Below are 26,841 nucleotides of genomic sequence, written 5' to 3'. Positions count from 1 at the left end.
TGAGGTTATATTGCTAAACTTCAAAGATGATTGTCTTAAAGTTTTAATTTTTTGAATTCGTTACATTTAAGGGGCATTTGTTAATCCACACGCTCATCCCCAACCCCTCACTTTTTTTAAAAAAAGTTGAGATGTTTATACCACTGGAAGCCTCTGGCTACATAATGTTTATTTACCAAAAAATTCTTGCAGATTAATTCGTTCAGCAAAAATATCGTGAAATCTGAATTTCGTTCTGGTGTACCACAACACTGGCCTATGGAGCAGTGTAATACACATAATCATGCATAACTCGCAAACGCAAAATCGGAATCGACTGAAATGTTGGGAATAACCTTTTTCGTGGATATCTACTGAAAAATGTCATAAAAGAGGATGCTATGATCACAAAATCCTCGTTTAAATTGTATTAGAAAATGAATAATTGCGTGTTTCCTGTTTATATATAATTTTAGACAGAATAGCAATAAGGCTGAAAACTAAAAGGCTGAGATTTGCTGGACACTGTGCCAGAAGTGAAACAGAGGCAGCTTCTGTGGCTGCCTACGCATGGTAAAAGATCAAGAGGACAACCACGGAAGGACTACATTAAGCAACTTATCAGTGTACTTCGGTTATATCTATAAATGCGCTTTTATAAAAAAAAAAATACGCAAAATTCTTACACATTTTGCAATTCCGAATTTGTAATTATAAAAACAACATTTTAAAAGTATTTGACGACGGAAAAAATATTCAACGACGGAAACGTTTACAATATAATCACAATAATGTAAAGAAAGACCACTCGCTATGTAGAAGGTCACTTCGAGACTTACTGTCTATAAGCTGTTATGGCAGCGCGGAGGTGGTCACGTGCGTATTTATAAAAGCGCATTTATAGATATAACCGAAGTACACTGCTAATCGAGGATACTGGGCTAGAGAGACAAGCCATTGGAAACTGCATGCAGTTGTGTCGAGAGCCATTAGCGGAGTCCGACTAGACAAGTCGACATAAGCAAGTAAGTAAACAGGCTATTATTTCAAGAATTATATCACTATCATACTTTTCACAACAGGGCATTCAAACAAATTCACCATAGGTTCCTCAATGGTAAGAACATCAGTCGGGTTGTTGATTGGGATATACTCGTAATTTCTATATTGGATTGTGTTAGAAATGAAGCCCGAAAAAAGAAATCCGGTACATGAACAAATTGATCCCTTCTTGTGGTGCAACACCCAGCTTTGACCATGTCGAATCTCTGGATCTTGTCGTGTGCCAAAGAAGCATTGGTTAGCTGCATAGGCTTGAAGGATTACTTCGATAGAAAAGAGTTACAAACAAGTCATCATTATTTATGTTACCTCATCTGATTCAAATAAACATCTCAAAAAAATTAACTAACCCGCCGTAAATAATGGCCATTATTCAAAAAAGGGGCTATTGTATTACAAATCTGTAAAATGCGTTGGAAGCAGAATTTATTTTTGCGTATTTTGACAGCTCATTTGATACAATAGCTCAAAAACAATAAAACACCGGTCAATTTAATGTAGTGAGGTCCACATTTGAAAGTTGCACTTTATATTTACATACAGTACATAAACACTCAGATATCATTACTCAGATATTTCCTTCCATTATACTGGATACAAAATCAATACAATTTACTGCAACTTTCAAATCTTGGGTTACATTGATCATGGAAGAAAGAGATAAGAAGGAACCACAACGAACGCATTCACTTTGTCCACTCCCTTTACCGACATTTAGTTGACATTGTTATTCATGAGGATTTACTTTGATCAATACCCCGCGTTAAATAGGTGATTGGTATTGTATTCCATGTATTTGCATGTCTTCTGGAGCGTGTGTGAAGGATGATTTGAACTAATGACCTTTCGTGCAAGCACCCTATAGGATTTTCTTTGGTGACGTGATCATCGGTCATTGATGGCCTACATCTTTTTCTTCCATTTTGCCCAATTTTTCCGAACTTTGATGACTTTTTCTCAGAGTTGGCAGTCTTTGGCACTAAAACGAGTTAGCTAGTTACGATTATACACATATAAACTATTAAATTAAACAGGTTTTATGTACCGGACTCAACCGGAACATTGTGCATTATTTAAGAACATTTTACATCTATTTTTCATCGAAAAAGTCACCAAAATCTGACCTTATTTGCTAAAGATGAAACTCAGAAAAAAAACGGCCGATTTTGATTACCTTTTCGATGTTTTATAGGACATTTTCTACACAACACGATCAAGAAAACAGTTTGACTGTAGATCCCAAAACAAAGCTACTATACATGTTCAGAGCATCAGTGAAATTCCATAATCTTACTTCTGGGTAGCGTTTGTTTGTTCGTGGATGGGTTTGTTATAAATTTTTCCAGTAATGATTTTGCCAAGCTTCGATCGCGGTAAATGGATCATACATGAAAGTAAGTACCATTGATAGCTTTTCTTTTCATGCGTCAATAGATAAGCGGATTAAAACTTGGCCGATCGAAGTCGTTGTGGTTCCTTCTCATCTCTTTCTTCCATGCATTGATTTAAATGTACGCTGTGACGTCAATATTTAGTCAATTGCTACAAATGAAGTGTCAAAATGTGCACCGTTTTTGAATAATGTTCATTATTTAAGGGGTTTTAGCTACTTTTTTTTAGATGTTTATATATAAATGTTAAATATCACGAAAGTTATAAAACAGTAAAATTTAAGACTATAATTAACTTATAATATTGCATATACTCATTGAGTATCCAAAATAATTAAGAGTTTAAATATTTATAGAAATTTCACTGAGACAGAAGCCCACTATTTGGATTATTTTTATATTAATATTCATTAATAATAAAAATTAGATCTGAAGCACATACATTATATTTATTTTATAATGGTATTTACAGATACTTCACAGGAACAGAAAGTCACAATTTGCACTACATTTGGCTTCTTCTCAGTTCAGATCAGTTCAGTTCAGTTTATTTCATCCATTCAAAATACATGTTAACATAATACAGAATAATATTTTCTTGTATAAAATAGTGAGGAACATTTTAAATTATATGACAAAAGTATGAGAAACAGATGATGAGGATGCCACCAAACGCACAGCGAGATGTTGTGGCACCCTATACATAATGTTTCAATTTTACAATAAGCAAAACAAAATTTAATACATTAGGAAAAAACGACAAACAAGCCTTGTAGGTAGAGAAAATACAAGATTTACCAATGCAAAATTCAAAGTATACAATGGATATTAAATAAGAAATAATTTTATAACCAGTAGGCATATCTAGAATATTACGTCATTTTAGGCAATTTCCAAAATATTACATGAAAAAGATGTATTGGATATAGGCCTACAACCTTGAAAACAAAACATGCATGCATGAGCAAATCAGAGGCCTAAATCTAACAATTACATGTGAAATTGTAAAAAGGCTAGTACCTACAAAGTAAATGATAAATATAGCAAATGATAATGATATTCAATATTGGAGTTACATACAAAAAATAGTTGGAAAATAATTTATTGGGGACAAACTCCAACCAAGATCTACCCGCAAGGCAGAGGGAACAATATAACACAAACACACGAAAACAAGTCCAATCTGAGATATATTTTAATATAATAATAATAATAAAAAATATAAAAAAATATTTGATCCATTAGCCAGAAATGTAGCTACTGATGAGATGCTTTTTAAAATTAGTTTTGAAGGATTTAGTAGTTTTTATTGGGCAGTGAATATCAAATAAAGTAAGTAATTTATCATTAAACTTATTATAAGCTTCCTCAGGGTCATCAATATCATACACAGAATGCCAGTCGGATTGAGAAAGAGCATTATTAAGGCCTTTGATGTTATCAGGCTTGAATTGTCTAGCTTGCCTAACAGTTGGTTTGGGTGGTGGGAAGAACCTGGAGCCCTTTGATATGGTGAACACAGGAAGTGATCCGAGAGATCTGTAATTAAAGCACCAGACTTGTGATTAGTTGACACAACGTTGGAGAATACATTATCAATACATGAATAACCAGTAACGCCATGCCGGTTGCGATATACACGAGTCGGACGATCGATGCATGAATAAAAATCATGAGAAAAGAAAAGGTTAACAAATCTGTTAACTTTAGGCAATTGATCGTATTTTAGAAGATCGATGTTGAAGTCTCCCATAATATAACATCTTTTCTTTTCTTTAGAGATAGTTTCAAGGGTCTTTGTAAACTGATTGATAAAATCGTCAAAAATCACATATTCCGGCTTGTATATAATTCCAACAATAGTTTGTTGAGACTTGTGGTTAATCTCAACGAACACAGAATCACAATGTTGGCAATCTAATTTAAGATCACATCTTTCGCGAAAATTGATACATGGATTGATATAAATTGAGGCGCCGCCACCATTCCTTTCATGCCTTACACAATTTACTGATGAATAATTGCTAAGATCAGCCAGATTTGCATCATCATCATGAGAAAACCACGTTTCCGTGAAGCCATAAATATCAAAGTGATGATCGAGCATAGAAAGATAGTTTGCAACATCGGTGGTATGTTTGTTGAGGCTCCTGATGTTAAAATGCAGAATGGAAAGGTCGCTGGCGCCTAATTCAGTCGCGTTGGGTAAATTCTCACTACTATAATATTGACAGCTATTGATCTTGTTATAATTGAGGTTCAAGGTGTCATCAAAGAAATCATTATGAGAATTAAGTGAGCAATTAAAAGAAAATGGATCAAATTTGATATTGGACATGAAATCGGACATTATACGAATAACACAAAACTTAAACTACCAATAAATTTACTTAAATGTAAATTAAGTAGTGTGAAGAGGTAAACAGCAAGTGAAATCATTTTCTTGTAGACGAGCAGCTGCATTGTTGTTGTCCACGCAGTTAAAAAAGATCTCAAGCCTACCTACCTCCTTCTAATAGTCAATGAGCTAACTATAATCATATATAAAAACCATAATGAATACATAACATTTTCAACGTTTTTTAAACAGATATTCTTACCTATTAAAAGAAAGACAGTAGTTTGTTCGTAAGATGTCATTTTTACTAACTTAATAATGCGGTTGTATCTTAGCAAATATCATAGGTAGTAATCACGAATGGGGACAACTTGCAAGAGCAACAGTTTTTACCAACATACGTGAGTATTTTTTCAAAAGTTACCACGGGAAACAGGTCACAAAATCAATACTTCCTATTACTGTACGTTACTATATTAATTGTGATTGACTTGTTTATTAGATTTTAATTCACACTTCTCTTTCTGTGATGTATATTAAAATCTTGATGACTATTTAAAAATCTATAAGAAAGGCTTCGTGTTTTCAATTGAAGAAACTTCTTGTACGATATCTTTTAAATGTTAAGATCGTGTCGGCGCTCCCTTGACCTTCAGGAGGAAGCAGATGCCCTGCTGACTGGGGTACGTTTACTCAACTTTACTGCCCATAGGCTTAGGAACCGGGGGCTTGAGGGGGCTCAGCCCCCTCAATAATTTTGGTGCGGGGGCTGGAATACCTTTCAGGCCCCTCCCCAATAATCCTTGGTTAACTTGTTATAAAATAGAGGGAAAAGGGGTCTTTGTGACCTATATTTTGCAAAATTTTCTGACTGCGAGGGAGAAACCCCCTCGCGCACCACCCAGTCTAGCCCTACAATTTTTTGTTCAAGTTTCAGCCCCCCCCCCATGTTGAAAATTTTCCTAAGCCTATGCTGCCCTCGTTTTTTTGTAGTGAAATTTTATTTTGCTGCTTTCATTTTGGTGATTATTATCGTTATATTATTTTTCATTGTATTTGTTGTTACCCAACAAAACAATACACATCGGAAAGGCAAAAGGTCCGATTTGATGTATTTACTTATTATGTGTTATTTTTAGTTCAATTTATTTATCTATTCCTTTGTTCTTATGTCAATTGTCCTTGAATATCATATTAAACCAGTCGAACCGATGTGAATTATAATAATTATGCACATAGTGTTAAACACATCAAAAACATAGAAACGAATAGAGTGAAGCATGTGAGTCGACTCGATCGATAACGTGACAATATCACGCGATGACTTTATGATGTCATCGCTTAGGGCATCATACTGTATGAACGGCTTTTAGCTGAAACTGTAATTTCCTTTTCTCTGTGTACTTGTACGTACGTGTTGTTTGAGAGAATAGAGAGATTGCGATGTTCCACACGCAGCACGTGGATCGTACGTTTTAACGTACGTTTTTACGTACGTTAATACGGTGTTAAATATCACTAGTCTCGGTTCCAAACTGATAGGTCGATAGAGGGCATAGTGATTGAAAAGTTAATGGTAACCTTAACCCCAGGCTACCGAGTCTCTGCCTAATTCAAACAGCACGCTTTTGATTTTGACTAAAATTTTGACTTAACATGCTGCTTAAACTTAATTTTTGTGCTGGCTAAATACGTGATCTAGCTTCGATACAGGAGAGTGGTTTTGAATAGATCGACGTATGTCCGATACGTACGTTTGGAAATCACAATCTCTCTAATAGAGAGATGTTCCATACGCGGTATGTGCGTTCAGTACGTATATTTATGCGGGCGTTCATGTATAGCATCAGTCTGTACATAATCAACCAACGATTTGCACACGGTGTGCGACCCTCTTGAAGTTGTGACCCCAAATGCTGTTGATCTGGGTGCCTTTACAGGTTTCTTAGTGGTCCCTATATTAGGTTAGCAACTATTTTAAACTGATGCGATTTGGTAGTTCACAGCATCTTGCGAATGGTAATGAGTGTGTAGAAGAATGCAAGTATCACAGATACGCTTTTGTAGGTCCTGTGGTTCTTGCGTTATGTTGTAAAGAGAGCTGAAAAAACAACACTTTTGTAAAACGTACATAACTCATTCACAATAATAAATCAAGCAAGTTTTCAAAATATATGATTTGTAGAATGAACTTTTGCAAAACATCAAAGTGTTATTTGTCAATAATATATTAATTTAGATAATGAAAATCGTTTCTTTTTTTGGCTGCTTCGACCAACAATACCGTGTGTACCCACTTTCAATGAATTTGATTTAAAAACAGAACTAACAGTGCTTTGCGAATCGCAAAAAAAAAAGCTAATATTTCCGTGATGAAAATTGGTCGCGTTGCATGAACCGTAGTGACACCGTACAAAACTATCAATTTCGACGCTCGGCGCGCATTTATACTCCATTCGTGTGTTTGCAATAAAGATGCAAACGCACTCTCCTTTTTATACGGCCGATCTCACACGCATTTCTATCGACTATCTGTACATATTATGAATGAATTCAAAGTTTACACCTCACTGTTACTTTATTATAATAATGTCTTCCAAACAAAAACGATCATAATAATGCTTCGTGTTTTATTATATTTGACAGTCTTTAATATTGTGTAAAATGGGCGAATTTTATGCATTTTGACATTGTCCACAAGGTGGTTTTGTACGTGCAAAATCCTCGCTCCGTCATAGGAAAGTGGTTTTGAATAAATAAATGTTGACATTTATACGCCTTTCACATGTATCAAAGCGCTTTACATTTATTCCGCCGTCGTTAGAATATGTCAGCTGCCATACAATGCCCAAGGCATGCTCATACCTTTGGGCGGCGCTCAATGGACAATATCCCTAACAGCTCCCTATTTCACCTCTGTGTAGAGAGAGGCAAGTGAGGTAAAGTGCCTTGCCCAAGTGCACAACACGATGGCACCGCCGGGGCTCGAACTTGCAATCCTCCGATTGCGAGGTAGAGCCCGTACCGCGCCGCTGCGCCACCGTGCCCCCACTAGATAGAATAGATAGACGGGAGCAGTGTTTAGGAATCGCTCTCTCTCTCTCTTTCTCTCTAATATTGATGGTTTAAGAAAAATATGTCATTTTTTCTAGATAGGAAAGATGTCAACAATAGTTCTTTATTTCAAATTATTTCTTTATCCCTGCAGCTTGACCTACACTTAAACTAAAAACAATCTCTAAGGGGAATTACTTGGTCCCTCCGGAATATATATTGATATCAAGCCACGCGGTTATATTAAGAAGATTCCCTGAATCTGTGGATATCAAATTAATAGAATTCAACAATCGAAAGATAAAAATCCTTTTAAGATGATTATTTGCAAAGGTTAATTGGTGTTATTACCCATTTGCGATATCACAAAAAGGTTTTCTGCAAGACTGAAATATTTTGAAGAAATGAATGAATGGTTTTTGAAAAGATGTCAACTGGCAATGCATGTGATATTTTCTTAATTGCTTTCGCTTTCTCCCGCTTGAATAGGCTGTCTGATAATTAATAACGACAAGTGTCATATTATTGAAATGTTTTGCGCCAAATCATATGAATATTACTATATTTAATAAATTGATCTTGGGTTATAATCTTTCTCTCGAAATTGGACGAAAACCGATTCCAACTTCTAATGAAACACGTGCTGCTATTAAAATAATATACACTTGTTCTAACTGTATATAATTGAAGACCAGTTTGCGTATGAGGTACTGTCAACCAGACCAAAAATGCTGTACTGCGCAGGTCAGCAACCAATCACGTCGCGCCTTTGCCCTGACGTCAGACGCAAACTAGTCTTTTTAATTCGGTCTTCAATTATAATTACTTTGAGATAGCTTGTAAGCTTCATCACAAGGTTCCAAAATTAAAACGATTTGAATTATACTATTTGATAATGGAAACATGGTATAATGTATAACATAATTGACAGGGGTAACTGACAAGTCAATAACTGTACGAATATTGGCATGATGGATTTAGATAGCATCCAACTTCCATAATTGCTGACGCTATTTTTACTCGCACAAAGCACTGTATATAATAAATTTTCTTCACGTTCATCACTACCACTTTTGTTTGCCTCGCCATGTAAAATATTCAAAGTGTAGCAATACTCAATTCTGAGGGACGCACTGTATCTAATGAAGATGAAGATGAAGATGTAAACAATACCAGGTTCCCTAAAGCATTGTCCGTATTTAATAGAGCGTTATTTGACAAAGACATATGACTACACAACATTGAATGTTTTTATATATTCATTTATTTATTTACCAAAAACTATTTGAAGCAATATTGAGTTTGATATTTAGATTTTTAGTGATTTCCTTTTATATTTAGCCCAAACTCCTGTGAAAATCACACGTTTTTTGCCAAAAACGATAATTATTTATTTAGCCAAATTTTCTCAATTTATTGAGGGCGATATAAGTTATGACTACTTAGTGCCATAATGAACATTGTACATGTTATGGTATCACTGTTCAAGAAATAGGTTATTTTAAAATGTTGACGTTTAAGAAACAGGAATATTTGAAAACGTATGTCATTGTATTGCTTTGGAATGCTAGACCGGGTTGTTAACTATACTGTACCAACTTCCGTTATTTATTGAATTGAGATGGAGAATAGTCAGAAATTATATTAAAAGATGACGTTATTTGTTAAAAGTTAATTGCATGCGTAGCACCGATTTTCTATGCGTATTCACTATCGCCTTGTGATTTGTTAAGCTGCAACAGCATTGGGAAAACTAATAACAATTTGTAGAGGGAGTTTGTCAATAATTGTATCATACATTATAATGGGGTAGGGCGAAGTGTTTTGTGCATGACCTTGGAGGATTTAATGGAGAATGCAAGATTGAACACATATCCACTGAATTTACTTAAAACGGAGTAGCATTTACCGTAAAATCAATGTCTGTTCCTTCCCCTTGATATTTAGATTTTATTTCATACATTTCAGTGTGGGTACAGTGATGTCGTCATACACACAAAGGTTTTGACTTTTAATTAATTAAAAGTACGAATAAATCAATATAAACAAACCAAACCTCTTAGACACCAGAAACAAATATGTTCGATCTTTGGATCGACTGTCGATGCTGCTTCGATGTTTGTTATTAAGGAAGTATCAACCAATTAATCAGGATTAACACTATATTTATATTTGTCAACATCCCTACAGGCACTAATTACCATTTTATCAGAATTAACAATATATAGTAAATTAGTTGATTTCATAAATAATAAGGATCGACCACGCATCGATGATCGATCAAAAGATCGAACTACTTTGTTTCTATAAAAAAACATCTCAATACATAGGCCGATAACTTATACGCTCTTAGAATTTGATTATGCTTCTATGGTTCCCTTATTATCATTTATTATTACATCAATGGTTATTTTCAATTATTAACTGTTGAACACCCCAGGATTTCCAACCTCAAACTACAGTGTTTGTCGTTATTCAACCTTGTACACTCCTGCGGTATCACCTGGATCGTATCTGTAGTGATAGCCTGGTCAAATTGTATCGACACCATTATACTGCTGTCGGTATTGGCGTTGAACACCTGCAACAAAATAATGTAAACAGATCTAAGATTTGCGAGTTACCAATCTGGTGATAAGTCAAAGTTATAAGTTAAATCACTTATTACCGGACTTAAATTACGTCGGCAATAGTATCGGATATAAGTGGCAGTGTGAATGAGCGTCGGATATAACTATATCCGAGTATCCGACGTAATGTGCTTTAAATCCGACAATTTAAAGCCGAAGATGACCAGGGTTAAGAGCTGTTAAGACCGATCGAAACGTTACGTCCGGTAATAGTTATTACGTGTGGACAGCACTATTGGGCTGTCGGATATAACTGAGTATATCAATCGCGCAAAATTTTAAGCAGAGTGATTTACTGCGTGATATCATCATGGCTGCAGCTGCAAATGTTAATATAAATAAACGCAATAAAGGGGTCAATTGTAATGACAAGGAAACATTGCCTATCCTCAAAATCTGGAGAGACCCTCAAATTATTACCGGGATAAAATGAAGCTTTGGGAGGAGATAGCCACGGTATTACATGACAAGGGGGATTCCCCATACGGTCGGGGGAGCAGATACATGCTAAGATAAAGGCACTGAAAACTCTCCATCGCACCCTCCATGATCGGGTGAAAAGTTCAGGCGCAGGAGCAATTGACCATCCTTATTGGGATGCCCTACACGAGTAGGGGGTGTCATAAAAAAAAAAAATTTTGATGACCAAAATGTAGGGAGTCACAACACAACATGACTACAGATAGTGTTATAGATAATAATAATAATAATAATAATAATAATACTAATAAGCCTAGATAAAATAACCGGTAAGTGCATGTGTGAACACAGCTTAAGTCTTATTATGTAATCGTTTTGTAAATCACTCTGATTACCTGATTTCAAATAACCTCTTAGTTGAATCATTTTCTTACGATCCGTGACCATTCATAGCATACCTTTGTTTTTCTGTGGATTTGACTAGATGGACATATTCTAAGAAAAAATAGCTCCTATGTCCCTCCCAAAAATGGCGGGAAAATCTATTTATAGCTCATTTTTCAAAATGGCCGCCGGTGACATTTTGAAAAACATCTATATCTACATACCATGTTCTGGATAGGCTATAATGACAAATAATATGCCGTGTTCCACTATCTTTGGCATGCCCAACCTTTTAAGATAAAATTCAAAGTGTTGAGAGGTCATCTTGACCCCTAAATCCAAGATGGCCGCCATTTCCATATTGAAAAACATGAAAATCGATATATCATGATATGGATAGGCTATAATAACAAACAATGTGTAGTTTGCAACTATATTTGGCATGCAAAACCGTTTAAGATCATATTCAAAGAGTTTGGGGTCACATTGACCCCTAAATCCAAGATGGCCGCCAGCGCCATATTGACAAAACATGAAAATCTATATACCATGAAATGGATAGGCTATGCTGACATACAATGTGTCGTTTTCCACTATTTTTGGCATGCCAAATCTTTTTTTGTCAAATTCAAAGTGTTTGGGGGTCATCTTGAACCCTAAATCCAAGATGGCCGCCAGCGCTATATTGAAAAACATGAAAATCGATATATCATGAAGTGGATTGACTATAATAACCAACAATGTGTCGTTTTCAACTATTTGTGGCATGCAAAACCATTTAAGATCATATTCAAAGAGTTTGGGGTCACCTTGACCCCTAAATCCAAGATGGCCGCCAGCACCATATTGACAAAAAACATGAAGTGGATAGGCTATACTGACAAATATTCCACTATATTTGGCATGCCAAACCTTTTCATGTCGTTATCAAAGTGTTTGGGGGCATCTTGACCCCTAAATCCAAAAATACTGTCTAAGCCATGTCGAAAAACATGAATATCGATATTTAAGATGTGACACACATGAGGCCAATACTTATTTTTACTCAATTACTCGAATACTATAGATTTTGAAAGTGTTACCTTTGTTTTTTCAGAAAAGTTGCACGTTAAGAGCATGTGATGGAGAACAGAACAGACACCGAAGAGCTACAGAGCAACCAAGAGACTGATAAACTAGAATGCATGCTGAAAGATCATTGCCCTGTAAAAGACAGTTTAGAAAAAGTAGAGAACAAATTTTTACAATGGAAGGGCCTTGATAAATTTCAACATGTCAATACAACAGTGGAATGGGATAAAAGACCTAAGGGTTTTCATATACATGCTACTTGTTGTATCACGATGTCTAACACACACGCTCACTACCAAGCCACAAAACGCAAGCACAAATCTGAGAAATCAAAAACAAAAAAATATAAAAAAATAAAAAGGCTGGGATGTCCGGTCAGCTATCATCTTTCTCAGGACCTCCTCCAAAGAAACCTCGTTCAAGTATAGGTGTTCTGCATGATAAGGCAATGTGCGTCCACAAACGTCTGGTAACAGGGACAAAAACACTTTTGTTACTTTTGACACAAGATGCATGGAGAAGATTCAAGGCACACACTATTTACATGGCAGATGAGGATACAAGAGAGCGGTTAGATACGTTTATAACGTCAATCCCAGACAGGCAAACAGCCTTTGGAAATCAGATACCACCGTCATTGCTGGCGTCAAAATATCAGCAATCAAGCGAGAGATAATCTCAGTGAAAATGCAGAGCATCTACAGCATGTTAACCTTCGTGAGGCTCAAGCTTTGTTCTTTCAACATATCCAACAAATCATATTTAAAGATCGTAATACGCACCCTTGAAGGACAGCTCCAAGATTACATTCGTATTACTTCAAACCACGAGCACTTTTCCCAAGTAAGTTCCAGCTACCTCAAAGAACTTCTGATCAAAGAATTTGGAAAAGACATAGGATTTCACGTACGTATTCAGAAGAAAGTTAGTGAGCTTGTGCATGATACAAGCACTTCCGATACATACATCGAGGCCGCGCTGTTATCACTGGGAGTAACGGATGACCAGTTGGTCAAGAACAGGTAATCAAGCAACCACTGTTCCTTGGTCCCCGTATATAGATGAAGTGGAGCAAGCTGAAAACTTGAGTGAGCCCATACTAAACTTCATTACCTGGTTGAAAAAACCTAACACAGGTCTAACTGATGACAACCCAAAGGTCCGATCAATTGCGTCAATCGTAGGGAGAGATCGTTATTTACGACAGGGGGAATGCACATTTTGAGGGGGAACCCGAATTTTTTATTTGATCTTGAGGTGGAAACGCAAAATTGTTTGTTGAACCAGGAGGGGGATTGTTAAGTTTAAAAAGGGTGAATTTTGAGTATATGCGAGGGGGAAAGCAAATTTTCAAATTCCGCCCTTGTTTAAACTATATTACTCAATTTAAAACTTAACAATCCCCTCCTGGTTCAACAAAATTTTCGACCCCCCCTCACGATAAAACAAATCGGGTTCCCCCTTTAAAATGCCAACCCCTGTCGTAAATAACGATTGCTCTCTAAGATTGACGAAATTGATCAGACCTTTGGGTTGTCATCAGCTGAACCTGTGTTAGGTTTTTTCAACCAGCTTTAGTAGGAGCTCACTAAAGTTTTCAGCTTGCTCCAACTCATGTATGTACGGGGGCCAAGGAACATTTGTTGTTTTGATGACCTGTTCTCTGAGTCGTGTTGCGATATTCTTGACCAAATGGTCATCCGTTACTCCCAGTGATAACAGCGCGGCCTCGATGTATGTGCCGACAGCTCTTGTATCATACACAAGCTCACTAACATTCTTCTGAATACGTTCGTGAAATCCTATGACTTTTCCAAATTCTTTGATCAGAAGTTCCTTGAGGTAGCTGGACCTTACTTGGGAAAAGTGCCCGTAGTTTGAAGTAATGCGAATGTAATCTTGGAGCAGTCCTTCAAGGGTGCGTATTTCACGATCTTTAAATATGATTTGTTGGATATGTTGAAAGAACAAAGCTTGAGCCTCACGAAGGTTAACATGCTGTAGATGCTCTGCATTTTCACTGAGATTATCTCTTAACGAAGATAATTGCTGACCGGACATCCCAGCTTTTTTTTTTTTTTTTTTTTTTTTTGATTTCTCAGATTTGTGCTTGCGTTTTGTGGCTTGGCAGTGAGCGTGTGTGTTAGACATCGTGGTACAACAAGTAGCATGCTTATGAAAACCCTTAGGTCTTTTATCCCATTCCACTGTTGTATTGACATGTTGAAATTTATCAAGGCCCTTCCATGTAAAAAATTTGTGTTCTCCATTTCTCTACTTTTTCTAACCTGTCTTTTACAGGGCAATGATCTTTCAACATGCATTCTAGTTTATTAGTCTCTTGGTAGCTCTGTAGCTCTTCAGTGTCTGTTCTGTTCTCCACCACATGCTCTTAACGTGCAACTTTCCTGAAAGAACAAAGGTAACACTTTCAAAATCTATAGTATAAGTAATTGAGTAAAAATAAGTAGTGGCCTCATGTGTGTCACATCTTAAATATCGATGTTCATGTTTTTCGACATGGCTTAGACAGTCATCTTGGATTTAGGGGTCAAGATGCCCCCAAACACTTTGAATACGACATGAAAAGGTTTGGCATGCCAAAAATAGTGGAATATTTGTCAGTATAGCCTATCCACTGCATGTTTTTGTCAATATGGTGCTGGCGGCCATCTTGGATTTAGGGTTCAAGATGACCCCCAAACACTTTGAATATGACAAAAAAAGATTTGGCATGCCAAAAATAGTGGAAAACGACACATTGTTTGTCAGTATAGCCTATCCACTTCATGGTATATAGATTTTCATGTTTTTGTCAATATGGCGCTGGCGGCCATTTTGGATTTAAGGGTCAATGTGACCCCAAACTCTTTGAATATGATCTTAAACGGTTTTGCATGCCAAATATAGTTGAAAACGACACATTGTTTGTTATTATAGCCTATCCACTTCATGATATATCGATTTTCATGTTTTCAATATGGAACTGGCGGCCATCTTGGATTTAGGGGTCAAGATGACCTCTCAACACTTTGAATTTTATCTTAAAAGGTTGGGCATGCCAAAGATAGTGGAAAACGGCATATTATTTGTCATTAATGCCTATTAAGAACATGGTATATAGATATTCATGTTTTTCAAAATGTCACCGGCGGCCATTTTGAAAAATGAGCTATAAATAGATTTTCCCGCCATTTTTGGGAGGGACATAGGAGCTATTTTTTCTTAGAATATGTCTATCTAGTCAAATCCACAGAGAAACAAAGGTATGCTATAAATGGTCACGGATCGTAAGAAAATGATTCAACTATCTATGGCGTAACTATAGGGCAAGTGAGACTATCGTCAATTTGCATTACAATGTCCGTTGCAAGGCCCATTAACGTCGCTCTCAGAAATGCAATAATAAAAGTGCTTTTTAAAAGAATTAAGAATTAAAAAAATCTTAATAAAATATTTATTAATACACAATTTATAAAAGTAGTCCCCTATACATTTTTGGAATCGAAATTAGTCAAAGAATCTAAATAAAAACATTTGGGGTAAAAATACACATTTTGGAGATAATCATTAAAACACATCGTGTCTCATATTTTGTACACTATTTTTGTAAAATATTTATAGAAAAAAAATATTGACCAAAAATGGCTTTATACGGCTGTAGATCATGTCTACAAACTACTGGTCAATTTAAGTACTTATAACGTTGAACTTAAGTTTATACCTTGGCTGTATTCCCAGTCACATCTTTGATAAATTCCATCTCCGATGCATTCACACTTGCGTGTTGATACTGAATCAAGTAAGATATCACCCACGAGTTCATATTATGGTAGCCTCCACTGCCTTGACTCACGAGCCCTGTGATGACATGAACACCATCTAGCTGAACTTTGATCCACGGATTTTCATCGTTCAATAATGGTCGCCAGTAGGAACTATGATGTAGTCTTGCATTGCGGGCAAAGAAGTATTCTGTTGTACTGCCATCGTAATACCAGCCTTTACTCGAAGCAGTTATTTGTGTATCAGATATTATGCGATTTTCCAACCCAAGAGGGGATGTACAATCTAAAGGTGAAATGCAAACATTTTCAAAATCTAAAATTCAAAAAATGAAGTCTAAAATTCCTTCAAAAGCTACTAAAATGTTTGTGGACGTTAGAACTATCCACTATGACCAATAGCGATGATATAAATTTAAAGAATCTTCAACTTGCCCGGTACAGATCATGTTAGGACATCATGTATCAGGCCTCAGCATTTATAACGTATCCAAACAGATCCCTAACACAAAGCAACGTATTGTTATTTTTATGTACTGACTGGCATTGACTGCGTTTAGTGTTAATGATACTAAGAAGGACTATATTAAATATAAATAAAAAAAACCAATCAAATTAGAAAACACTGCCTTATTTTGATAGATCATATAAATCAAAGTGCAATATTTAGAGACAAAATTCTATAATATTGAAAAAGAGAGTATAGCGCTGCGTTCAATGGCTGCGCCAGAATATATTTTTTTCTGGGGGATTGGATAGGGTAAAAGTGAATTTCAGGGAGGGGCAAACTCAACCAAATTTGCGCAAACTTGCAGCAAAAAGTGGACAACTATATGTATAGAAAGAAATCTTACTCTTTACATCAACGTTAAAGGTACAGTTTTTGCTATTCCCATATCCATCGGAAGCTGTACACGTTACAAGTACTTGTCCAATAGCAAACTTAGTTCCCGATTGGTGATCGCAGATGACTGTGGGGCTGCCACCAGAGTTGTCAGTAGCAACAGGTTCCAACCATTCAATCATAGCGGTTGGTTGTCCATGATCTGTATAAGAAGCTTGGTTTGCTGGGCAGGACTTAAATTCAGGCATTTCGTTGTCTGAGTGTACAAAATGTCACAAAAATGAAAAGACAAAATCAAATTAATCAGATGGATATATTACTTTTGATCGATTCCTGCCCGATAGGCATACGTTATAATGCACGAATAACTTTTCAGTGAGAAGACTGTACTTTTCACATTCACTTGATTTTTTATCTTTCTATGATTTACTTGGTCGACAAAGCAGTGTACGAACATCTTTTAAGACCATACATATAAACATATTTATTCACTAATCTTTGCACATGAACAAAATGTGATACAAATTAATGGGAATAATCAGAAATAATTTGGGTGATTACGTAACTGATGCATGCTTGAACCATATGTTGTACTTTATTCTCAAAATTACAAAAAATGACTAAGGCAATTATCGTAGGGTGACGATATATTCTATTATGTGTAATCTTTGTAACCTTATCATTTTGTTCATCAATTGCAATCTTTTGAAGATGTAATATTATGTGAAAATCTGAAACTGAACTGAAAAAAGGAACATGCGTTTGTCTTTCTTTAAATAGCAGTAATAATTGCCGCTAGAGATATATCTTACCCTTGACATCAATGTAAAAGGTACAGCTTTTGCTATTCCCATATCCATCGAAAGCTGTACACGTTACAAGTACTTGTCCAATAGCAAATCTAGTTCCCGATTGGTGATCGCAGATGACTGTGGGGCTGTCACCAGAGTTATCAGTAGCAACAGGTTCCAACCATTCAATCATAGCGGTTGGTTGTCTATGATCTGTATAAGAAGCTTGGTTTGCTGGGCAGGACTCAAATTCAGGCATTTCGTTGTCTGATTGAACAAAATGTCACAAAAATGAAAAGACAAAATCAAATTAATCAGATGGATATATTACTTTTGATCGATTCCTGCCCGATAGGCATAAGTTATAATGTAAGAATAACCTTTCAGTGAGAAGACTGTACTTTTCACATTCACTTGAATTTTAATATACTAAAATATGACTAAGGTAATTATCGTAGGGTGACGATATATTCTGAACTGAAATGAAAAAAGGAACATGCGTTTATCTTTCTTTAAACAGCAGTAATAACTGCATCTAGAGATATATCTCACCCTTGACATCAACGTAAAAGGTACAGCTTTTGCTATTCCCATATCCATCGAAAGCTGTGCACGTTACAAGTTTGTGTCCAATAGGAAAGTGACTTCCCGATTGGGGATCTTTTAAACAGCAGTAATAATTGCAGCTAGAGATATATCTTACCCTTGACATTAACGTAAAAGGTACAGCTTTTGCTATTCCCATATCCATCGAAAGCTGTACACGTTACAAGTACTTGTCCTATAGCAAACTTAGTTCCCGATTGGTGATCGCAGATGACTGTGGGGCTGTCACCAGAGTTATCAGTAGCAACAGGTTCAAACCATTCAATCATAGCGGTTGATTGTCTATGATCTGCATTGATTACTTGGTTTGCTTAAAATATGTCTATACAAGTTTCAGCCCGAAAAATGACTAAGAAATTAAAGAAGTTCCTCCACAAAGTAATACTGATCTATTCGGGAAATCCTATATTATTTGTATAGTTTGTGGTGATCAGTCAAACATTCAATTAGCAGGGGAAATCAAGAACAATGCCTCTGGTAACTCCCTTTCCTCCCAATTTTTTGGTCATGTGGGGGAAAGCCACTGGACGAGAAAATCCGCAACAGGCGTGGGGGCAGAATTGCCCTGTGCATCTTCTTTTTTAGACCGTTAAACACCTTAATTTAGTTTGTGCTAAAACAGAGTGAAATGGAAAGGTTTTGCGCGCTTCGTGCGCAATTGTCCCAGTAAAATAGGCCAAAAATTATGACCATCAGGAACATTTTCATCGCCGCTCACCGCTGATATGCCACCGGGGATACCAATAAAAAAAGCAAGTGCGCAGCCTGTAATAATATGCAGACCTGGTAACGGGGGCAGCTTGATAATCCCTCTGGCTCGGTTTAAACTCTTCTATGTGCTTACAAGGTGAAGGTATAGAGGTAAATACTAAATTGATCACTTTCAACGCTATTAAACTAAACACATAGACACTTAATGATGAGCACATCAAATCATTTTGGTATTAAACGTATATACAGGGTGAGTAAAAAAAGTGCAATAGGTCAACGAATCAATATTCAACCATGTTGAACTTTCCCATTATAATGTAAGGGTAAATAGGAAAATAATAACAATTAAAAGCAATGTTTCCTCTACTTTATAAGACCACGGACAATAAAACTTTGGGCGCATAATTCTACTTCAGTGCCAATGAGGTTAAAAAAATGTCAGTTGTTCCAAATATACAATACATAATAGTATATAGTGCTGTATCGCTGTAAAATGTGTCATAAAAACAGAACGGCAAGTGTTAATTACTTTGTTTTTTCACACAAGGCCACTAATGAATATATCATGTGTTTTAAATCCTAAAAATTCAATCTGGTAATAAAATAAAGATGGATTCTTTGCACTATTGCACTTTTTGGACTCACCCTGTATATTGCTTGTAGAAAATAAACACCCTGCTTATGGACTGAACTTCTAGTGTTTTAAGTTGAGCACTATAGACATTTAGGGACCGTTCACAAACACTTGTTAGGGGGGCCTGATACATCGCGAAACATTTTCGGGGCTCCCCCTTTACAAACCTCAAAAATTTCAGGGCCCCCCTGCCGACAATTTAAATGCACTATTGCATCACTTAAGTTGCAGAAATCTTATCACATTCACATTGTGAGAACTTTGCGCTACTGTGCGACAGGTTAAAAGATGGTAGAGACACGTGTGCATTTCAATCAACATTTAATAAAGAGGTTCGTGTATTTTTATGGAGTTTTCAAAAATGCAATTTACCTTTCTAAGTAAATCAAAAGGATTTTTATATTATTATTACATTTTACAGATATTAATTTTGGCAATTTTAGGCACCTGTGCGCATTTTATTCATTTTTGCAGAGTTTGTATTCTTTTTTGCATATCAATACCATCAATATCATAAACTTAATGACATTGATGACCCTAGTGTGTACTTTCATGGAGCTGTAGGTAATTAAAAATCAAATGAATTAGTGAAATACATTAGTGAACCAAGCATGAATCAATTTTCAACTTTAAGTGCATATCATTAGATTGATTGTTAGTATTAGTATTATTATTATTATTTATGTTATTATTAGTAGTATTATTATTGTAAGAAGAAGAAGAAGATACTTAACGATGATAATGAACATGCTTACTCATGCAGTCCAGATCATAATGCTTAATGATCATGCCGACGTCACTGGTAACTAAAGGTTTATCGACATAAACCGGTTTAAAATGTCGCCTAGGTGTGTATAAATTCGCTCCTCCATGACACTGGTGCACTTACACGGATCAGGATATGGTAAAACCCAACGCAAAGTATGATTAGCATCATGTTCTTGTACAACTTGACATTGAACATGCTTAACTGCCTCAAGAGTAGTTACAAGATCTAAATAAAAAGTGAGAATAAACTTGATAACAACAACGTCAACCTCAATAACAACAACAGTAAAATTATATAACAACAACAATAACAGCAGTAATTATACAGCAGCACAACAACAGCAGCATCCCAGCAAACACAGAAATGTTCTTAAAATGTTTCTTTCAAAACGTTTTAATAACATTTAAATGTCCGGTTATATAAAGGTCATGAAAACGTTTGTAAAACGTTATTGCAAATATTTTGGGCAAACATTTTTCAAAATATTTTTTCAACCCCAAAATAACATTCTGTTTAGAATGTTTTGTATCAAGTATTCAAAAATGTTTTTGGAATGTTATTAAAACGTTTTTATACCCTTTATATAACCCGACATTTAAACGTTTTGTGTAAAACATTTTGTGTTTGCTGGGATAACAGCGGCGCAGTTTTAGTTTGTAAAGGATATTAATTTGAGCAAAACCAATAGATTGTGAGAACATTTTAGTTTATTTTCAAAATTGGTGCTAAAATAGGTTCAACTTTTTCTTTCATGAATTTTGGAATTCAAAATGTACCAAAGATGTTTTGAAACCGAATACCAAAAATATGTAACAGAATTCCTTAAAAATAAATTTTCATGTTTTAAAATTTACGTACATGCGTTTAATGTTTACATTAACTGGAGGAGAACAAGAGACGAGCCAAAGTCAATTAGCAAATTCATGAATATTTTAATACACAAGAAGAATCTAATTAAACTGGGTTTTTTCTTATAACGTTGCCAATAGTTTCCATTTGGTATTTGGTCGCTTTGGATACCATAAGCGCCTCACATATATAATTGACTTGATGACGCTTTTAAAGGTTGCAAAATGGTACAATAATAAAATATTCAAGTAATCCCAATACTCGTCCAGTTTTAGTTGATGATGATAAAGATAATGATACTGCTGCTGATGATGAAGATAAATTTTGGGGTTAAGTATTTTGAGGACAATTACGAGAAGTTTTGTTTTGAAAACCTACCTGTCAAAACGCAATATAGCAGCCGAATCTGCAGTAGGTACTTAATTTCTAACCGATACATTATTGTACCAGCTAGGAATGTGTCCGTGTCAAGCTCTGCAAAAAATGAAACAAGCACCGTATTCAACTAAATATTTCAATTGTTATAAACATAATAAAGTAATTAATAAACTCTCTCTCTCCCCCCCCCCCCTCTCTCTCTCTCTCTCTCTCTCCCTCTCTCTCTCTCCCTCTCTCTCCCTCTCTCTCTCTTCCCCCTGCTCTCCCTCTCCTCTCTCGCACTCGCCACAGCTGCTTCTTCATCATATTTCTCTGCTCCCCTACTTTCCTCCCCCTCCGCAATGAAATCGCAACCTCCCATCAATATGTATACTAATGCATAAGTTACTGTGCCGAAGCTGCTACATGAAATAATAAAATATATGTGACCCGGCAGCACAAACGAGCCGTAAATTCCCTAAATTGTATTCTGAGTTATGGTGTAAAATGTGTACGAAGGTCGTATTCATCGGTCACTTAAGCTGGCGCGACATCTGTCTTATTTTTATAGTCACAACACCAATCAATAATCATATTATTGAAGTGGATCATAAGCTTCTCACCTTAGATGTCTATAGAACTTTTAATAGCTCTGGTCTTTGTTTGCTTTTGCTAAATCCTTTTCAAGTGGTGGGTTACCAGGCATTGTATTTTGTATAGGTATGCATAACCAACAATTAACAATGAGAGAACCTTCTTAAACCTCGTTGACTTGGGTATGATTTGAAATGACCGCCAATTATGACTGTTTGATATTTATTGCCAGCAATGTGGAAAAAGAGACACACGTAGAAACGAAAAAAGCTATAATTTTTTTGAAGGGGCAAAGTTTAACTAACCATAACCCCGCTTCTGGGTATCGTTTGAAGTCAAATGATATACCATTTTTAAGTTTATGATGTTTATTTTTCAAACATGAAATAAAACAAAATTGACCGGGGAGGAATTTACGGCTCATTCGCCGTGGACGGTCACATATCATTTTCTGTTGATCAGGCTATTATATAATACAATATTAATATTTTAACTATCGTACTACTACTTAACCATTCTTATAACACGAACTACGAAGGGTGGTTGTGGGAATCCCTTGCTAGCACTTGATATCTCTCCTCTATCGAGTGATATCAAGAATAGTATATATAACATTCACCACTTATGTACTTATTCCCCACTTATGGGCCGAAATTGAATTTCGGCTACAAATCCCACAAACATGTGAGTTTCACTGGATTTCTGATAAATATAAGACGGCAATGTTAAAGCTATCAAGATTAAACTCCATATTCCTAAATTTACCTTGACGGGCGGCTTTACCACCAGGTGGGTTAAAACTTGTATCACTTCTATGCCAGAGGAAAATGTAGCCCGAGGTATATTAAACATAAGTAAACAGTGCCGCCGACAATGGGGGGGGGGGGGTAAGGGGGTGCGTAAAAAGTGAAGAAACATACTTTACTATGGGGCAGTAAAAGCAAAGAAAAGGGACATCAGGGGCCCGTAAAAAGTAAAGAAAAGATATCTTGTAATAAATTAAGGCCTCTTTTCTTTGCTTTACGATACGGGCCCTCTTGTCCATTAGGCCTAAGGTATCTCTTCTTTGCTCTTTACGGGCCCTCTAGGGTCTCTTTTTTTTCTTTTTACGAGTCCATTAAGTGTCTTTTCTTCGCTTATTAAGCTTTTTTTTACATGCTCACCAATGTCTTTTTTTTTTGCTTTTACGGGCCCACTTCGGCCTCTTTTCTCTGCATTTACGGGTCCATTATAAGGTATGTATTTTGGGGGGGGGGTGTTGCTCTTTTACGGCCCCTAAAAAGGAACACAAGTAGTGGGCCCGTAAAAAACAAAGAAATGAGACGCATTTTCTATTAAATACAAGAACATAGCCGCTTTGACTCACACTTTCTAATAAATATTTTACTTTAATAATGTTTATACTGTTTGCTTTTGAGAAAATGATCATCCTCGATATAATGAAGACTTCAAGAATCAGGGAAGTGCAGCTTAATAGTGGGAACACAAATTGCAAATTTTCACGCGCTTCGCGCGCATTACCCCCTTCAAATTCATTGTTTGATCATTTAGCTTAAAATTGGTAATTTTTCTGCGCTTCGCAAGGAGTTTGTTTCAATAAGTTCATTCTGGGAGCAAAAGTCGCTACTTCGAATTGCAAATTTTTGCGCTCATTTGTCCAATTCAACGGTTCATACTTTTTTTCATCATTTTAGCTTCAAATTGGCCTTAAAATTGGCAAATGTTTTGCACTTCGCATGCAAGCTGTTAAAGAGTCTGTGAGCAAAATGCCACTTTCAAATTGCAAATATTTGCACGCTTCGCGCCAACGTTCATATTTGATTATTGGCAGCTAAAAACACTACTTTCACTCCACTTCAACATGTGTTCATGGATTTTACACCAACCTCCATCACCCCCCATGTCACAAAGAAATTTACGCCACTGTTGCCCCCACACCCACCCACACTAAGTTCTACACCGTCATCGCTGATCAAAGGGGCCCGTGCGTTCGCTTTGCCCCGGGCCCGTAATGGCGCTTGGCGGCACTGAAGTAAAAACAATGTAACGACCCTCGTTTAGTCCTTTTCTAATGTAACTATTATGCACTCACCTCAATCTAAGCCCACATCCCAAGAAATAATTTTAAACATTCGGCAAAACCTAATGATGACGAAGCCCATGCGACGAAGTTCGAAGCGATGCTAATAACTAGTCTGCTTCGGAAGCATTAGTAGTCTGATAGATTTAGATGTAGATGTTTTGCAAAGCATCAATGCTATAGTTACGCTTTGTGATGACGTAGATAAATTGGGCTCATTCTAATTAATCTTAGTCACTAAAACCACGCAATTGTTATTAAAGTACGTCAGTACGAGTTGGGCGTATTGTTATCTTCAACTCTTTGGACTGCCACTAAAATATTCCGGCAGCACTTTCCACATCTACTCTAAAAGCATCATTTTAGGTTTTAGACTTTATTACTGTAAAACATGTATGTTGTTATGGAAACGTCGCTGACGCTAGGGCTATTAATACTTTCTTGCTCTTTAAGATGCAGTGCAATTTCCATTATCTTTATTAGTCTCATTAGTAGGCTATTTATTTTATCAATTCGAGTGAGACATATCTCACTTAAACTTGCTAAGAAGCGTGATGTGAAAGGACCGTGACTACTAATTGCTATGGGGTAGAGAAACAACGAAGAGATCAAGGCATTCTATGATCCCATCTGTCGCACTGACGAAGACGCAATAGAGACTGATGACAGTGATGACGAAGATGAAGCAACTGTAGACATTAATGATGATAATTGGTAGAAAGTCAAGCAACTTGAAAATATGAAAAGTGACTGAAATGACAACATGTCATTTTTTCTGAATCTATAAAAAGTGGTGTATTACTTCGTCCATGTTTGTCTTTCTTATACCATGATTTTAGAACAATTTATGCAACTAATATTCTGATTCTGATTGTTTTATTACTATTATAAAAACATGCAGTTAGTTTATACATTGTACATAAAAGGTAACAATCAAAAACCTTTACAATGCCTACAATATTAATATTATTGTAATTTCTCCCAATACTTTGGCTCTGATTATTTATTTGGTTAAAACACTGACACTGAAATTGATCCAATTTTGTGTTTTTAATCTAACTTCAGTATGTGGCTCTGGTCAAATTAAGTAGTCATCTGACTTTCCGTTATGGAATTACTGTTTTGTACATAGATTTACTATTCTTTTTCTATTTCAATCAATTTCAATTTGATTACAGTAGTCATTGTATCCTTTCAGATACCAAAATACATTGAAATGCCATATTGTCAAGACATGTTTATAAAGTTTTCTATAAACTGATAATTTTATCAAGACATTTTTGAAAAAGGATAAATAATCGTTTTCAAAAATATATAATCGGGTGTTTGTAGTTGGCCGCATGTAGAAAACATAGTGTAGGTTTAATGTAGTTTCTTGAAGTAATGGAATATTTCCATCAAAAAGTACTTTTATGATGTTCGTATGGTTGTAATGAGCGCATCCAGATATTTTTGGCTCTCCCCCTAAAGAAGACATGGGAAAATCTTAATCTTTTTTAAGATCTGACCTCGTAAACAATGAGGTCAGATCATAGCCAGCAGTAGTGCATAGAGTATCATGCCTACGGTTTTCATCACAATCTTACCTTAGCACGCTGGTAAGCAGCGTTTGAGATGGTGTTAATCGATAGTCGATAACCGATAATCAATGATAAATCAGCTATGAATATTTAATTGGATTCTAAAAATAATGATCACGGACTCTCATGTTCAAAGGTGTGTGTGTGGGGGGGGGGGTGTATACCCCCCTCGCATGTTGGTGCTCACAATTGCTGAGGACGGTTTTTTACCCCTAAAGAAGACATGGGAAAACTCAAACTTATTGGGAATCCCATGTCTTCTTTAGGGTAGGTGCCGTTAATTTCTGGAATAGCCCAATGTTTATACACAAAAAATGGTGTGCAGAACATGGTTTTAATTCGCATTAATATTTTGGATGAAATGCTTTTATTGTCTGAATCATATTTAAATTAGATTATAAAATTAATTCAAAATAGGCAAGAAATTAGGGTCTTTCAGATAGATAATGTGGTATTTCTTTAAACTGAATTACAAACTGGTTATTGAAAGCTTTATCACAGTCACTTGATTTTAATTCGTTTCTTAATCAATGAAAAGATTTTTTTGTTTGTCAAAACCAGTTGAAGAAACTTACATTTCTTGCTGACAGTTTCGTCAGTGAACCACTGACTTTCTCGAAGCTTGGTGTTGTTGTGATGATCCAACAGCTGATGACTGGCGGGAAGTTATATCACTTCCGGTAGCTATGTTAGTCTTGCTACAAGTCTCCAGCAGTGGATCATCACAACAACACCAAGCTTCGAGAAAGTCAGTGGTTCACTGACGAAACTGTCAGCAATGTAAGTTTCTTCAACTGGTTTTGACAAAAAAATCTTTTCATTTGTTAATTACCAAACCTGATGAACTCGTTTCTTAATCGTTATACTCTGTAATATTCTACATCTAAACTACTAAGGTGGTATAACTTTTCA

General features: G+C 36.0%; 1 protein-coding gene across 3 annotated transcripts; it reads right to left on the bottom strand.

The window, feature by feature from the left end:
* Window positions 1-9,153: 9,153 nt before the first annotated feature.
* LOC140157330 (hyalin-like) lies at window positions 9,154-24,762 on the bottom strand. Of its 3 annotated transcripts, XM_072180482.1 has the most exons (7): window positions 24,362-24,762; window positions 21,697-21,792; window positions 20,590-20,694; window positions 17,771-18,016; window positions 16,969-17,214; window positions 16,054-16,400; window positions 9,154-10,405 (listed from the first exon to the last, which is right to left on the bottom strand). In XM_072180482.1, exons 2-7 carry the CDS (start codon window positions 21,755-21,757, stop codon window positions 10,238-10,240), a joined length of 1,173 nt encoding a protein of 390 aa, XP_072036583.1. In that variant the 5' UTR covers window positions 21,758-21,792; window positions 24,362-24,762; the 3' UTR covers window positions 9,154-10,237. The 3 variants fall into 3 exon arrangements, with proteins under 3 accessions (XP_072036583.1, XP_072036584.1, XP_072036582.1); XM_072180483.1 differs by lacking the exon at window positions 24,362-24,762 and having other exon boundaries at window positions 20,456-20,694; window positions 21,697-21,716; XM_072180481.1 differs by lacking the exons at window positions 20,590-20,694; window positions 21,697-21,792; window positions 24,362-24,762 and adding an exon at window positions 18,453-19,034.
* Between the last annotated feature and the right edge of the window lie 2,079 nt (window positions 24,763-26,841).

This window comes from Amphiura filiformis, chromosome 7, assembly GCF_039555335.1.
Source record: "Amphiura filiformis chromosome 7, Afil_fr2py, whole genome shotgun sequence".
Classification (NCBI taxonomy): domain Eukaryota; kingdom Metazoa; phylum Echinodermata; class Ophiuroidea; order Amphilepidida; family Amphiuridae; genus Amphiura; species Amphiura filiformis.
Note: the sequence above shows the minus strand (reverse complement) of the source record. Positions and strands in the feature narration are given on the sequence as shown.